Below are 14,793 nucleotides of genomic sequence, written 5' to 3'. Positions count from 1 at the left end.
GGTGTCTCTGAACTGAGCTCAGGCCATGTCATTTAAACGTGTCTTTCAGACCATAACACCTTATCCAATATGATGGCTCAAGTCAGGCATCTATTAAGTTATACACCCTTATTTATTCTTCCAAAGGTGCTATGCAATGCCTCAAAAAAGCTTGTGCATGTCAGTTCCTGGAAGAGACATGGTTTCTTGCAAGCTGCAAAATCCAAATACAACCAGCAAGCTCCTCCATGCCCCTCCTCTGCATTTTTGTGAAAGCACCTTAAAAACACCTTGCAAAGCAGGTGCACTTCTCAGGCTGTTAGCACAACTGAGCTGCAAACTGAGGAGCAAATTTCTTACCATTAATATTCAGGCTTAGTGTAACTGTAAGTCTTGAGTTCTAAAAGGTCATATCTCAGCAAAAGGTAGGAGAAATTTTATTTCTATGGGGATTTCTTTAGAATAATTAACTAGCAATTCTCCAATGAAGAATTCAATTCTCACATGTTATGGCAATAGTTTTGTTATTATAAAACACTTTTTTTTCATTTTTTGTGTGTTCAGAATCTGCTGTTAACGACTCCACTTTCTGTGCATCCCCTCCAGCATGTGGTGGTAGCAGTTCTTCTTCTGGAATAAATTGAACAGGCCAGCATCTTCTTTGCTGGCTTCCTACATTGTCCTTACTCACCTTTCCAATTTGCTGGAGATCCTTGACAATTATTTTTTCAGTGTCTTCTAGTACTGTTGTCAATAAATTAAACAGCAGAGCAATCCAGGCAAGGCCAAAAAGAATCCAAATGGCCACGAGCACTCGATAGTAGGAAAAGTATTTCCTGTCAGACTGTTTACCTGAAGATAAGGGGAGAGAAAGAAGGAGAAAAATTAAAAAGTTAAAATTGCCTTGCCAGTGTAAAGTGGAACAGTCTAATGAATTCATCAATATGTTTTATAGTGAGTACTTTAAGATGACTTTTTCCATTGTAGAGGAGACTGTCAGCTCCATAGCATTAGGTTAAGGTTGGGCAACTCTCCTCCTGTCGCAATAAACTGATATATGCAATAAACATGGTACAAATATGCTGGCCTGTCAAATGACACACAGGGATTGAAGCAAATAATTCCGTGATTGAGGTGAATTATCATCAGAGAAGGATATTTTTTCCCCCTTACTGCATATCAATCCCAGGTCAACTGCTGCATGCACAGGTAAATGAAATAATGTGGGAAATAATGTTCAATTGTATTGTATTGTATTGGAATTACTCCCAAAGCAGAAAAGCAGAGCACAGTGGGCCACTGTAACCACACAACCATTAAATTATTATCTGGGTTATTGTAATTCCCTGTATTTCTATAGAGTGTGATTATAACCTAATAAATATTTCCTTTAAATTACAGGTACCTGCGATCATACAAAGAGAGTACTTGCAATTCCTACCTCGCTTTTGAATGGCTTCAGGAGCTTCCTTCATTAAAAAAACTAGTGACTGATGAGAATTCACTGACACATGCCAAGAAGAGAACTTTCTGTGCTGGAAACCAGTGGACCAAAGCTTATTTCATGCAGTCTGATCCTCTTAGCATCAGCCAGGATCTCACACCCGCTGTTCTGCATGGGTCATTTCGTTTGATCCCTCACATGTCAGGAACCCACCCCAAATGTACAGAGAGCATTTGCTCCCACTGAACTTGGCCCCACACAATGTTTTCATCATGGCACAGATGACGTGGCCCTGGCACCTGCAGGAACACTTGGTGATAATGCTTATGGATTGCTCTAAGTCACTTCCAAGGGTGACTTCACGTAATTGGTAACACAGCAAAGTGCGTGGACAGGGAGATCACCACAAACCTCGTGGTGAACCTGCCCAGAAGGAGCCCAGGTGCTGGCAACTCTTTTCAAGTCCTTCAGTGCCTTGTACTGCATAGATCAATGTGCAAGATTTTTGCTCTTTATTATCCCAGAGCTCTGGAAATGAGACAGCAGTGGGCAAGTTTGTCCTCACGGATAGGTATCCAACAGCTGCTTCTTTTTATTCTGCTGGACTTGATTGGCAAAGGGATTCTCAGCCTCAAAGCATCTCCTTGTTGTGCTCTTATCTGGAGTTCATGATGTGGGGTTAACAAAGTCACAAGTCATATCTTTGTAATGTTAACCCAAAATTGGACTTCAGCAGTTTACAATGCACAGGGGGTTTCACCCTAGAGGTATCTCCTATAGATACATGTATTCCCAGCAGTTAAACCCAGTCTGAGCCATCTTCCTAGCATGTCTCCCTATCCCAAACAGGTTCAGCTGCAAACCAGTTTTGAATTACTAAAATGCAAATCAGCTCAAACCTGTTCTGTTCCACTTGGCCAGTGCAAAACCATTTGTCATCTGTAAGCAATTCTCAGTGCATAATTCTCAGACCAGTCATTGATTCGGCTCGCTTCACTGTGAAGATGTGAAGTATTAAACTTATCCATATTTTATTACTGTTGTTAAGGCCCATTAAGCTAAATACTGGCACGGAAAAATATTTTAGCTCCAGTTAAGTCATCCTAACAAAGATGAAATCATAGAGCCATGAGGCCTATCTAATTGTTATTTTAAAATAACAATTAAAAAGTTAAAATACAATTAATTATATTTATAAAGCAATACTGCTGAAGAGGAGGAAAGTGCTATGGAAGTCATGGTTTTCAGGATGTGACTTGCTATCATTATTGTAAAACCCCTGTGATTTGGACAAGGAAAGACAATGCCACATTTTGATGCTCAGTTTTTCTCCTGCATGGCACCAGCCCCTCTCCACCTTTCTGTATTGCAGACTATTTTGAGGAATAGATTTTGAGAAATTATGGTCAGCAGTGACACATCAGTGTCTAGAAAAGTCTGAGGGCTTCCTCTGTCAAAGTCTTCAGCCTTATGTAAGAAATCCTTCCAATGCTCCAAGGCCTGTCTAGCACCTCTGCAAAGCTTGAGAGCCTGGGGTTTGTTGTGTGGTGGATGTCTGTCCCCCACAAAGGCGTGTGAGGCTTCCAGATCCTCTGTGGGGACAGCACTAGTGCTCAAATATTAGCTACAGCTTCCTTCACATATCCCCACTGAGAAGTTCAGGCTGGCAAGATGCTGGCAGGACAGGTTCTTGTAGAAAAATCTTGGATGCTCCATGGAGTCCAGGTGCTTTACTGCTTCTTGTGTGGATGCTGATTTGTCTCCTGGTGATTATTCTGCAGTTCCTCTGGAAACTTATTTCATGGAGTGTATTTTGTCCAGTGGATCCACAGAAATGTTTTGAGAAGCATTCCAGCATGCTTGAGTTCAGCTTAAAGAGTTTTTCTTTAGGGGAAATCCTAAGCTCTGGCACATGAGGATAGAAAACCTCCAGAGATACTCAGGAGACTAAAGAAGGCCACTTTTGCAGTGATGTATATATTTAAGCTCTACTTCTAATAGTGTGAGTAGATTTACCCACACATTCCCAGGATTGGGATTTCCACCTCTCAGTCTGTTGTGTAAAGTCATATATTCTGAAACGTGATCATTTATTTCTTCACTCTACACTGTGAAACATAACTCTTAGATGGCTAAAGCAGTGATATAAGCCTTGTTTTGTATGACTGTCATCAACTGTTCCCTCTTGGTAACAAAAATTCCCAGGCTCATTGAATTCTCCCCTTGCACTTTCCCTCTCCTCACCAAAATACTTGTCTTCTTTGTACCCCAAAGCACCTCATTTCCTTATATTTACATTATTTAGTGCTTTTATCAGCACATACAATCCCAGAGAAATGAGTACTTCCCCCAGAATTATACAAGGCAAAGACTAGTCAAAGACTCTGACAGATTTTTTCCTACAGTCAACCCATGGGAATTAGTCATTATCCTGGTGTTTTGACGTGCTTCCTCTCTGGAATCAACCTTACCTACTACATAATCTCCAAAGCCAATGGTGCTGAGGGTGATAAATGCAAAGTAAATTCCTTCGCTATAGGACCAGCCCTCTGTTATCTGGAAGAAGACTGATGGCAAGCACAGAAAAACCAGGATCCCCGTGGCCAGGAAGAACAAAAGGGTCAGAAATTTGATCTTCTTCTGAAAAATAAACCAGTTCAATTAGAATCATGATTTGAAGCACAAATAAGCTATATATAATAGTGGCTATTCAAAGTGGGTGGCTATCTAGGACCACAGGGACTGAAGGATTTCTACTGAGTGCTTTTCCTCTGGATATGCCTTAACCTTGCTTGGAAGCAGGGGGAAGCAGGTGTTATGCATGTTGCATGTCCACAGCAACCCTGGAAGATGTAGTCTTTTATCTGATTGTATCAATGACCATGACTGTAGGAGGAATTCCTATCTAATGACATTTACCAGAGTCAAATCATTTCCACTTATCACAAGGCAACTTCATTTTTAGTTTTCAGGTATTTAGAGTTGGCACCAAAAGAACGTTCAAATTTTCCTGGGAAAGCAGTCTTTTTTTATAAAACATAATTGCACCATTTCTGACAGTTACTGACTTTATTTCTCATTACATCAATGACACAACTTGGCTCCTACCCAGTGGATATCTTACTACAAGAAGAATTTTAACTAATGAGCTCTTGATAAAGAAGAGCCTGGACAGTGACTTTTAAGCCATTCTAATTCCCGGCAGTCATGAAGAAGCTTTGACTAGAGAAAAAGCTTGTTATATGTAAAGATTTATCATCCAGACATGCATAGCTTTTACATATAGAATTTTCTAAATCCAGATAACCTGGAAATTAATGGCAACTGTTGGATAACTTTTCATGCCTTCATACATTGTGTACATGCTTGAGTCTGTATCTGATTGAGCCCTATAGTCTATTTAAGTTTGCCAGATATGACAAGAAATTCAGCAATCTGAACAGGGCTATCTGTCGCAATCATACCTTGTCCTGAAAGAGAATTACAGTGGGAGACACAGAAAAGCTATTCTCACTTCCTCAGCAGTGCTGAGAGAAGGGGAGGAGCTGCAAATAAAATGGGGCATAAATCAGACAAGAGACATCCTGTCTGTAGCTTGTTACAGGTGTCTCCTCATCTTTCAGCAGCCGGGCTCAAATGGACAACTTCAGCCTGATGCTTCCTTTCAGTCAAAGTTAAGGGTGGAGAGGGACTGAAGGACTGGGTAGTTAGGAAGGGTAACACACTATGCATTGAGTCAATATCCATTGAAACCTCTACACCTCACCTAATTTTTACAGCTTTTCACAGCTCACCTGCTTTTTGCTGCCTCAAGGTGAGATGCTTAACCACCCTTACTGGTTTTAAAGGGATCCATGCACTTCCCCAGGGTGTTAGCTCCTAAGTGTCTCACCAAGTGGGGTGGGATGCTCACTCTCTCCACTGATTGCTGAAGGGGGCTGGGTGTCTGCCATCTAAATGGGAAGACAAAATGCATCCCTTTCTTTGAATATCTCCTCAATGGCTGACAGGTCTGCTTAGCTGAGCAAGGGAAGAATGTCTCTTTTCTTGTCCTAGCACAATGTCTAACCCAGCATGAGAACAAATGTAATTGAGGATAAGGCAGCATAAAACTTGAGAAAAACACTAGAAATGAGCACATAACTGTGCCCAAGTAAGTAAAACCAGTTACCTTTCTCATTCCTTTCTCGTACAGGAATTTCCCCAGCTTCGTACAGAGCAGTGACAGCATCTTACCGACACGGTGCAGAAAAACAATGTTCAGAGGGATTCCAAAAAGAGCAAAAAACACACAAAAGATCTGTCCCCCAGCAGTTTTAGGATGTAATGTGCCATAGCCTATAAAAAAAATGATGGGTCAGAGGAGATATTCCAAAGAACTGGAGCAATCCACAGTCACATTCTCCCCTATCCCAATCCAGCCTGCCTTTGACCCTAATAGAAGTGTCTAGTGCTTCTCAGCCCAAATGCACTCTTTTTTCCTCTGAAAAAAGCAGCAGGCAGATGAAGTGGTTCACCCTGCATGTTTGGGGGAATGCAGGGAGCACTGTGTGTTCCCAACACAGCCTTAATGGGAACAAAAATACAATCAAGAAGCAGTTATGGGAAACATGCTCTGCCCTGCGATAAATACATGGGAAGTCAGAAAATAGAAGTCTGAAGATCTGGAAGACATCAGGGCTGGAGTCCCAGGCTGCTAGAATCACAGGCAGCCATCTCCAGCTTCTTGTCAATCTGCCTGTGTGTTAGTGACCTCCCTGGCTAAATCCCAGGAAGTTGGTATGTTCAGACACTGACTCCAGTCCCAAGGCAGTGCAGTGTGCATTAGAATAGATGGTGCTAATTAGTCCAGGCCTCGCTGGTGGCTGACTTATTCATGCCAGAGAGATATTTGTCTTAAAGTCCTACTAAGAGAGGATTTATGTAAGTAGTGGGACAACTCCAAACATGTCATTTAGTCTCAAGACTCTTGGACCCCATGAGGAATATCCCTGAGTGCAAGAGTGCTGAACTTTGTGTATGTCTTTACGCTATCAGTGACCCTGGGAAAAGGCATTTCCCAAGCACAGTTCATCTAAAGGCATCCATTACTTGGAAAATGCAATGTTTTCTTTGGGGCAAAAGACAAAACAACTGAGTGATTTTTTTGGCTACTAGATCCCCAAATGCATGAGCTGTCTTGTGCTCCCTGTTGCATAAATATTCCATTTTCATTTAAAAAAAGCTGGTGAAGGGGAGTGGAAGTACTTGATGTACCTTCATAACAGACCTTTGTGATGAAGGAGCAGAGAAACAGGCAGGTTTGGACATTTCCTGGGACAGCCTGTGTTCCTGCACTGGTTTTGGCTGGGAGAGAGTTAATTTTCATCATATTAACTGGTATGGGGCTGTGACCTGAATTTGTTCTGGAAACAGCCTTGCTAATTCAGAGATGTTTCGTTGTTGCTTTGTAACCCTTGCACAGAGTCAAGGCCTTTTTTGCTCCTCACCCCACCTCACCAATGAGGAGGCTGGCACAGGTGGACCCAGCTGATCACAGGGACATTTAAAACATGGGGGAATAAGAAGGAAGTGGGAAATATTCAGAGTGATGGCTGTTCCTCTGCTGCTGCATTGGACAGGCTGAAGCTCCAGTGTGAACTTGAGTCAAAGGGGCTGTGACCTGTGGGTGAATCCATGTGGGAGCAGGGCATCCTGAAGCATCTGTGGGTCTGGATAAGACCAAGCCAGAGCAGGTACATTTCAAAGTGCATGTGGCCATGGTTATGTCTGTGCCACAGCAGGTGCACCTCTGAAGGGATTGTGGCCCAGGGATGAGGCCCTGCTGCAGCAGGTACTCTGATCATAGAACCAGAGAATATGGTGAGTTCAAAGGGACCCATCTGGGTCATCGAGTCCAGCTCCTGGCCCTATGCTGAACACCCCAAGAATCCCACCCTCTGCCTGAGAGCATTGTTCAAATGCTTCTTGAGCTCTGTCAGGCTTGGTGCTGTGACCACTTCCCTGGGGAGCCTGTTCCAGTGCTCATTCACCTTTTGGGTGAAAAACCTTTCTCTTATATCCAACCTAAACCTCCCCTGACATGACTTGAGGCCATTTCCTCGAGTCCTGTCACTGGCCACCACAAAGAAGAAATCAGTGTCTCCCCCTCCACTTCCTCTCATGGAGATGTTAAAGACCGCAGTGAGGCCTCCCCTCAATTTTCTCCAGGCTGAACAGACCATGTGTCCTCATCTGCTCCTCATAAGGCCCCTCCAGACCCTTCTCCATCCTCATGGCCTCCTTTGGACACTCTCTAGTACCTTAATATCTTTCCTATTTTGTGTTGCCCAAAACTGCACACAGCACTCGAGGTGAGGCGGGAAGCATGGGAACCTGTGTGTGAGGCCAGGCTGGAGCAGCTCAAAGCTGCTCAAACCCACAACAGAGCAGGAACACCCTGGAGGGACCATGGCTCACATGTAAGTCCTCATTTGGAGCAGATACAATCGAAGGGACCACAGTCTGTGGAGAAATCCAAGCTGGAGTAGAGCAAAGGGAAGAGTTCATTGCACTGTTAAATGATATAACCTGGCTCAAAGGGGCCAGGGGTGGAGATTGTAATGGAAATACCTTTAAATTGTTGTAACTCATGATTTAAGTTGCATGTTATGGGAATTACTAGAGCAGGAGCCAGGGGAACCAGAGGAGGAGAAGCCTGGCAAGAAGCAGCTGGAGTGCAGCAGTGACCCGACCTGAGCTGGCTTTGGTGCTCATTAATTCCCCCCAACACATCTCCTCTCCTATCCTGAGTGGCCACTTTAGCAGATTGATCCCAAAGTCATGGGCTAAACCAACTCATTGGACATTTGTGGACCTTTATGGACATTCTGCAGACATTTCACAGGGGCAATCTGTAGACTAAGGGAATAGTATCCGTGTATTACATTAAAAGATGGGAAGAGTGGTGTTGAGTAATGAAAATATATTGGACACTGTGAGACCTGAGCATGATCTAAATGCTATGAAATGGGTGGGGGGGTGGGCTGGCTTTGGCTGAAATACAGTTAATTTTCCTTGGGTTTGTGCAGGAAACAGTGATGCTAATTCAGAGGTGTTTTAGTTTCTGGTTTGCAGTGCTTGCACAGAGTCTGCTCCTCACCCCAGCTCACCAGTGGGGAGGTTGGGGGTACACAAGGAGGTGGGAGAGGATACAGCTGGAACAGCATTTGCCTTTCGCCTTTCCATTCAGTTTTCCTCCTGGCATATTACTAATTGAATATGTGAATTAACAGCTCAAAACAGGTTATGGAGACAGTGCCCAGGCCCCAGAAGGATTCACTTCTTTCCTTACGTTTTTTTATGCTTTACAGCACTCTCAGATTTAAAGCCTGGAATAAACACCAGGAAAGTGAAGTTTATCTCTCACCCACAAATGTCAGCAGAGTGAACATTTTAACAGATGGCTTGAAAAGAAGAAACAAGTGGGAAATAATAGGAAAGGCCACTGATTCTTAACAAGCCAAAATAATGCATGAACAGCTGTGCAGTAGTAAGGTCTTAGGACCAAGTCCATGCCTGCTTGCCACCCATGACAATGAAGCACTGGAGTTTTTATCCTGAAAAGCATTATCCATTCATGTCCTAATAACCAGACATAATAAGCACCACTCACACACAAGCACACATAAATGGAAAGCATTAGACCTACCTATTGTGGAGACAACTGTGCCTGCAAAGAAGAAGGAGTTACTGAAATCCCAGTTGCTTTCTTCAAACTGTGATTCATTTCCAACAGGGTATACTCCATTTTGAATGGCTTCAATCAGGTTCTGGGAGAGAAAGCAAAGTTTAGTATTATTATGCCTGATTTTCTCAAGTGCTTGCTGCAAAAATACAGGTTTAGGTCCTTTCCTGTGAGTACCACTCACCTCACTTCAGAGGTAATCTGACACTATTCACACCTTCACCTCCAAGGCTGGGAAGCCATTATCCAGTGGTTTTGAGTATTCAGCTTCTGCCCTGTTTGTGCTGACTGCTCTAGTGGGTGTTTGGAGAGAAATTGTTTCTCTTAGTGTGGCCAAGGACCTTGTTTCTTTCAGGCCAAGTAGCTTGGAAAATCATGATCCTGTGGGTGACTAGGATGTGGTAGAGCACTGGCTTAAGGAACGGGGGGTGGCTGGTTGCTAGATTTGGACTTGCCCTCAAGATGGCAGTGGTGGATCCAAGATCTGTTTGCCCACCTGTATGAGCAGTGACTCGGATCCCTCCTAGGGGTGCATCAGTGTATTGGTAAGTGTCACAGAATTAAATTCAGAGAAAGTCTGTTGATTTGCAAAGCCTGACATACACACTCTTCTCCAAACTGCATGCAGGAATGCACATGCACAAATTTACATATTTATACACACATTCGCAAAGGTGCCTTTGAGAGGAGGTTGGAGGAACATCTGTCAGAGATGGTTTGGGTTTATGGCTTGGGTTGCCCTGCCATGCAAGGCTTGAGTAGATGTTTCTTCCACACTTCTTCAGTGCTACCATTTATCACTTTATGCATTTTCAGACTCTTCCTCGGTTTTAATTCTAAGTCCCGTTATTTTTTATCTCTTTTTTTTTTAAAGTTAAAAGGAAATTTATAAAGCAAACAGTATCCAGTTGTCCCTGTCTTCAGCAAACAGAGAACATTGGATTGGACATCTGGAAGGCAGGCTTTTTTGTACAGAAACAGCTGAGATAAAATCCAGGACAGAGCCCTGCCAGAAGCAGGACATGTGCTGGAATAAATTGCACCAGCAAAGTCTTCCTCCCAGCTTCTTCCCTAACTATGTTTTTTGCTGGTGTCTCAGAAAATCAAGGCTAACAAAAATCATTTCCACAGCCATTGCACAAAGATTTGTCTTAGAAGCTCATCTTTCTTTTTTACCTTCTCTCCTACCCATAAAAAACAACCAAGGTGAAGAGGATGCATTCATGGGTGAAGCAGGGGCTGAAGGGCTGAATTGCTGGTTGTGCTATTAGAAACACCAGTTCTCCCCCGCATTTCCTTATCCTGTGAACTGGCCCATTGCGAGCTCCATTAGTTTTCCACGAGGAAGTGCTTCCAGCAAGGCTTGCACTCCTCATTTTCTCCTGCATTATAGCAGATAGAGCTATGAAATACACAAGTTGAAGAGACAGCCATATTCATCTTCATCTTCCTGTGCCATGATCAGAAACATTTTCCCCTGGCTGGGCTACCTGTTTCACTTCTGCAGCATCCTCAAAAACTAAACTCTGATCATGCCACCCTCCTTGTAGTTATTTGGAGGGTTTTTTGTTGTTTTTTTTTCCATACAGACCTTCCCTTACTGTTCCTTTGTGCTGTGACTGTTGTAAGGGGTAGCCACACCTATTCGTTTCAGACAGCCTCATTTTTCTTGCCATGCTACCCATTGTTTATGAGCACAGCTCCACTGAAAGCAGAATCAATGGGAGGCAAGACCCCAAAAAAACAGGATATTGTGGGATGGGGATTCTTAATAGCTAATACACACAAGGCTTTGTCCAGCTACACAAGCGGTATTTACCATCAGAGTGAGCTGCCTGCTCAGACTAGAGAGGGGTTTGCTGGAAGCATCCAAGTGACCACAAAAAGCAGTGAGAGTTACCTGTGCAGGAAACAACATCTGATGGGGAAACAGGAGGGAGAAAGGATTTCCACAGGGCTCCACTTACCTTCATGAACTGCTCCATCTCTGCCACCGTGAGCTGCGTGAAGTTCTGCAGAAAAGCCTCCTTCATCTGGGCAGCTGCCATTTTCTCCTGCTTCTCGGCGGTCCTCTCCAGTGCCTGGAACACGGCAGCACCCACCAGCAGGTAGACAAAGTAGCTGGCCACCAGCAAAGCTGTCTGCAGCTTGCCACTGCACATGGCCTTCAGGGCGACACAGCAGGGGATGGGGAGCGAAAGGTGACGACTGTAAATCCCTCACACTCCTGGGAAGCCTCCCCCGGGCAGGAAGAGCCCTCCCAGCTCTGGTTTCCGCTGGAATCCTGCACTGGCAGGGACAGCGAGCTGCCAGATGCATTCATTGGGAAGTTGGGGGGAAAAAAAACAACACCACAACAAACCCAAGCTCCCCCTCCCCCCCCCGCAGAGAAAAAACTTTCCACTCTATGGGCTTCAAGCTGTTTAGGGATTTCCTCTTGTCTGTGAAACTCTCCCTCACTGAGTTCTCAGAAAAAGTGGGTCAGGATTTGAGGAGCTGGCAGGTGGCCATCTCCTGCTCAAAAGGCTCTGGGGACAGGTGAGAATAGTCTGTAAGGGGTCCTCAGTGAAGTTTGCTTGAAAAAACATTGTTTGCCCTCCTGTGTCTCCTGCTGAGTCCAAGAACTGGACAAGGCTCTGATACCAGGAGCTCCTTCTTGCCCTGTGTTCAGGGGCAGCCTCAGGGAAATGCAGCTGGACTGTTCTTTTGGACTTTGCTTGCCCACTTGCAGCACAGGGCAGGGTCATGCAGCCCTGCAGAGTCTCAACACTCAGAGTAAAACCTTGGACACACAGGCAGATGGCTGTGGGTTGCAAATGTGACAAATCTGAACAGGTTCTTCTGCCAACAATTCCTGTGCAGTGCATCCAAGAGAATACACTACACTGGTACCGGGTGCACAGTTAGATGGATAAAAAAGTGGCTCTGCCATCAGATCCGTGGAGTCATAAAATCATAGAATTGTTTCGGCTGGAAAAGACCTCTAAGACTATCAGACCTGGTGCTTAGGGACATGGGTTAGTGGTGGGCTTGGCAGTGCTGGGTTAATGGTTGGACTCAATGATCTTAAGGGTCTTTTCCAACCGAAGTGACTGTGATTCTCCATTACCTACAGCAATGTAGCATCTGCTGATTTCAGAAGGATGGTTCTCATGCATCCAGAAGTCACTTATGTAATTGTCAGAGCCTGTTCCCATCAGTTTCAAGGAGAATTTGGGTGCCACTGAGAAGAATTTCTAGGGTGGGGGCAGGAAGCCCTTGAATGAAGACGTTGATTTTGGAACAGACAGCAGACAGGTCTGACAGCTGCACCATGGACATTGTTAATATTCATTAACTTTCTTCACTTTAGATTTTCCAGCATTTTCATTTGCTTTGTGTATAATTTCTTTTGTATTTCAGCAGGTGCCCTACTTTAATAATGAGAAAACACTGAAGCAAATCACCCTTTGAAGAAGCATTTAAAATATAACACCTATTCTGCTCTTCAAGTCTTTGTGTTTTTATTGAGTTTGAAAATACCAAGAAAAGGCAGAGACTCTGGGATTAGTTTTGCAGAACTGGTGTAAACAAGATGCAGCACGTGGCTTCACTCTGTCAAGTGCAGGTTGTCCTTTCACATATAAATCTGTTTGACCTTAGAGGAAAACAGGAAGACTATGAATGAAGGTAAGCAGCTTCAAATACCCTTACATGTTTAAAGATTTTCCGTAGGGTTACTGGAAAAGGGTTTGTAGAAACAGGATGTGTCATGTTTCCTTTAACTTCTTTTGAAGCTACACGTCAAAGGTGTTCTTATTCCTTGAATTCAAATTATTTCTATAAAATAAAGGCAACTATGGCTCCATCCTTTTGCGTCTCTCAGTCTCCCAGCCCCAAAAGATAAGAGCAATCCCTTTACATGTACAAATGCAGCATGTCTTCACCATTCACAAAAGATGTGAAGATAATACAAGTGGATTATTTCCTCAGTTCATCTGAGGGGAAAACAAATGGAAAAAACATGAAACTCATGGAATATCATGAGAATTTCGATATTGATGGCAGCTGCAGTGGTTTGATTGAGTGGGTAAGATGCCAAGAAACCTCATTTTTCTTATGCTATCTCCTCCAAGCTGTATATATATACTAAGTTGGGTTTCCCCCTAAGCACCTCTCCAAGATAGCTGGTTTGCTATTCCTGCCTGCATCTCCAGAAGCCTTTGATTGCAAGGTAAATTAGTGACTTTGGTTTTTTCTCTAGCTCTGGAACAGGGAATACACATCAAACTTTTCTCAGTCTGTTTTTTCATACTAAGAATCTTTAATAACCTTTATTAACTGCTACAGATTGTTTGTATGTGAGAGGGGCATCCCACCACACAGCATCTTGTTCGTACTTGGGTTGACACTTCCACAGGGAACAACGAAGAGAAAGCACATTTCACTTCTGGGATGTTTGCAAATAAGTTGCTTTGAGGAAGAAAGGAAGGGGGAATTCACTCAGTGAAATGCTTTACTTGAAGCCATTCCTCATAAAGGTATTTTCCATTAGCAGTGACTGTTGTCCTCTCCTCATTTTGCCTAGATTAAAAACTGCAAAACATGTTCTTGGTGGAGGTTGCTAGAGCTGTACTGCCTGTTATAGTCACTGAGTGTCAGGGGCTGGAGGCAAAGCACCATTATTAACTCAGTTTCCCCCCGCAGGGGTCTGGGTACTGGGTTAGCTTGACACCATTCCCCCCAGTTATGAAAACTGAGCACTTCCCAAGTGCTGGGAGCTGCTGTAGGTACAACACCCTCATCCAAGGGCCGATGCTGGCACATCACACCTGCTTCAGAATCAGTGATGACCTGTCTAGATAGTTTGGAAGGTAAATGGGGACATTGTATCTGGTGAACCCAGAAGCCATTACCTTTATACATTGGGAGATCATGAATACATCCCACCTAGGTGCAAGTTGTCACAGAAATCAAAGAAGTCATAGAATGGTTTGGGTTGGAAAGGACCTTAAAAATCATCTGCTTCCAACCCCCCTGCTATGGGCAGGGAAGCCACTGCATCAGGAGGGGCCGTGCTCAGGGCCCCATCCAACCTGGCCTTGAACACTGCCAGGCAAGGTAATAGAACCCTCCTTGTTAATCAAAACAAATTACTGCTGGCACCAGCTCTTCTTTCATGTTCCCCAATACCTTGGGCCATATGATCTGACAGACCTATTCAATGGCATTTGTTTCTCAAGAAGGAGCTGAAGAAATGGAAGCGAGGCCTCAACACTGTAGCTTTCAGTTGTGGGAAACCAACAGATCCAGCTACCAAGTGGAACGCTTCTCCACAACCCAAAAATTGACAGGACTTCTGCTGGTCCAGTTCCCTCAGGACTGCCCCACTGCCACCTAACCTGTGGCTTGTAGTTACAGCAACAAGATCCACTGGGCTGCCCAAGGCTGTGGTGAGTTGGGGTGTAGTTTCCTGGCAAGGGTGGTGGCAGAACATGGCTATCATGGCACTGCAAACCTTGTGCCCAGGTGCAGTGAGGGCTGGCAGCTCCCTCAGGGCCCGGGAGCTGGGAGCTGGGTGCGCTAACACCGGGATCTGTCTGTCCCACCGCCCCCATCCAGGGATCTGGAGGCTCTCAGCAGTTTCAGCCAGCCCTGCAGAGTG

At 44.3% G+C, this 14,793-nt stretch overlaps 1 protein-coding gene across 1 annotated transcript; it reads right to left on the bottom strand.

Moving 5' to 3' along the window:
• Window positions 1-440: 440 nt before the first annotated feature.
• LOC309574566 (potassium channel, subfamily K, member 16-like) lies at window positions 441-11,313 on the bottom strand. Its single transcript, XM_082284349.1, has 5 exons — window positions 11,117-11,313; window positions 9,114-9,234; window positions 5,595-5,761; window positions 3,895-4,063; window positions 441-831 (listed from the first exon to the last, which is right to left on the bottom strand). Exons 1-5 carry the CDS (start codon window positions 11,309-11,311, stop codon window positions 473-475), a joined length of 1,011 nt encoding a protein of 336 aa, XP_082140475.1. The 5' UTR covers window positions 11,312-11,313; the 3' UTR covers window positions 441-472.
• Between the last annotated feature and the right edge of the window lie 3,480 nt (window positions 11,314-14,793).

The sequence above is a fragment of the Coloeus monedula genome (genome assembly GCF_965178545.1).
Source record: "Coloeus monedula genome assembly, chromosome: 6".
Lineage (NCBI taxonomy): Eukaryota > Metazoa > Chordata > Aves > Passeriformes > Corvidae > Coloeus > Coloeus monedula.
The sequence above is the reverse complement of the archived record's forward strand: the minus strand, read 5'-3'. Positions and strand labels throughout refer to the sequence as shown.

Excerpts from the sequence above, each read along its gene's own strand:
- LOC309574566 (XM_082284349.1), bottom strand. The coding sequence starts at position 11,311 with ATGTGCAGTGGCAAGCTGCAGACAGCTTTGCTGGTGGCCAGCTACTTT. Across the intron at positions 5,762-9,113 it reads CACAGTTGTCTCCACAATAG|GCTATGGCACATTACATCCT; the intron begins GTAGGTCTAATG and ends TTTTTTTTATAG. Across the intron at positions 832-3,894 it reads CTTTGGAGATTATGTAGTAG|GTAAACAGTCTGACAGGAAA; the intron begins GTAAGGTTGATT and ends CCTTATCTTCAG.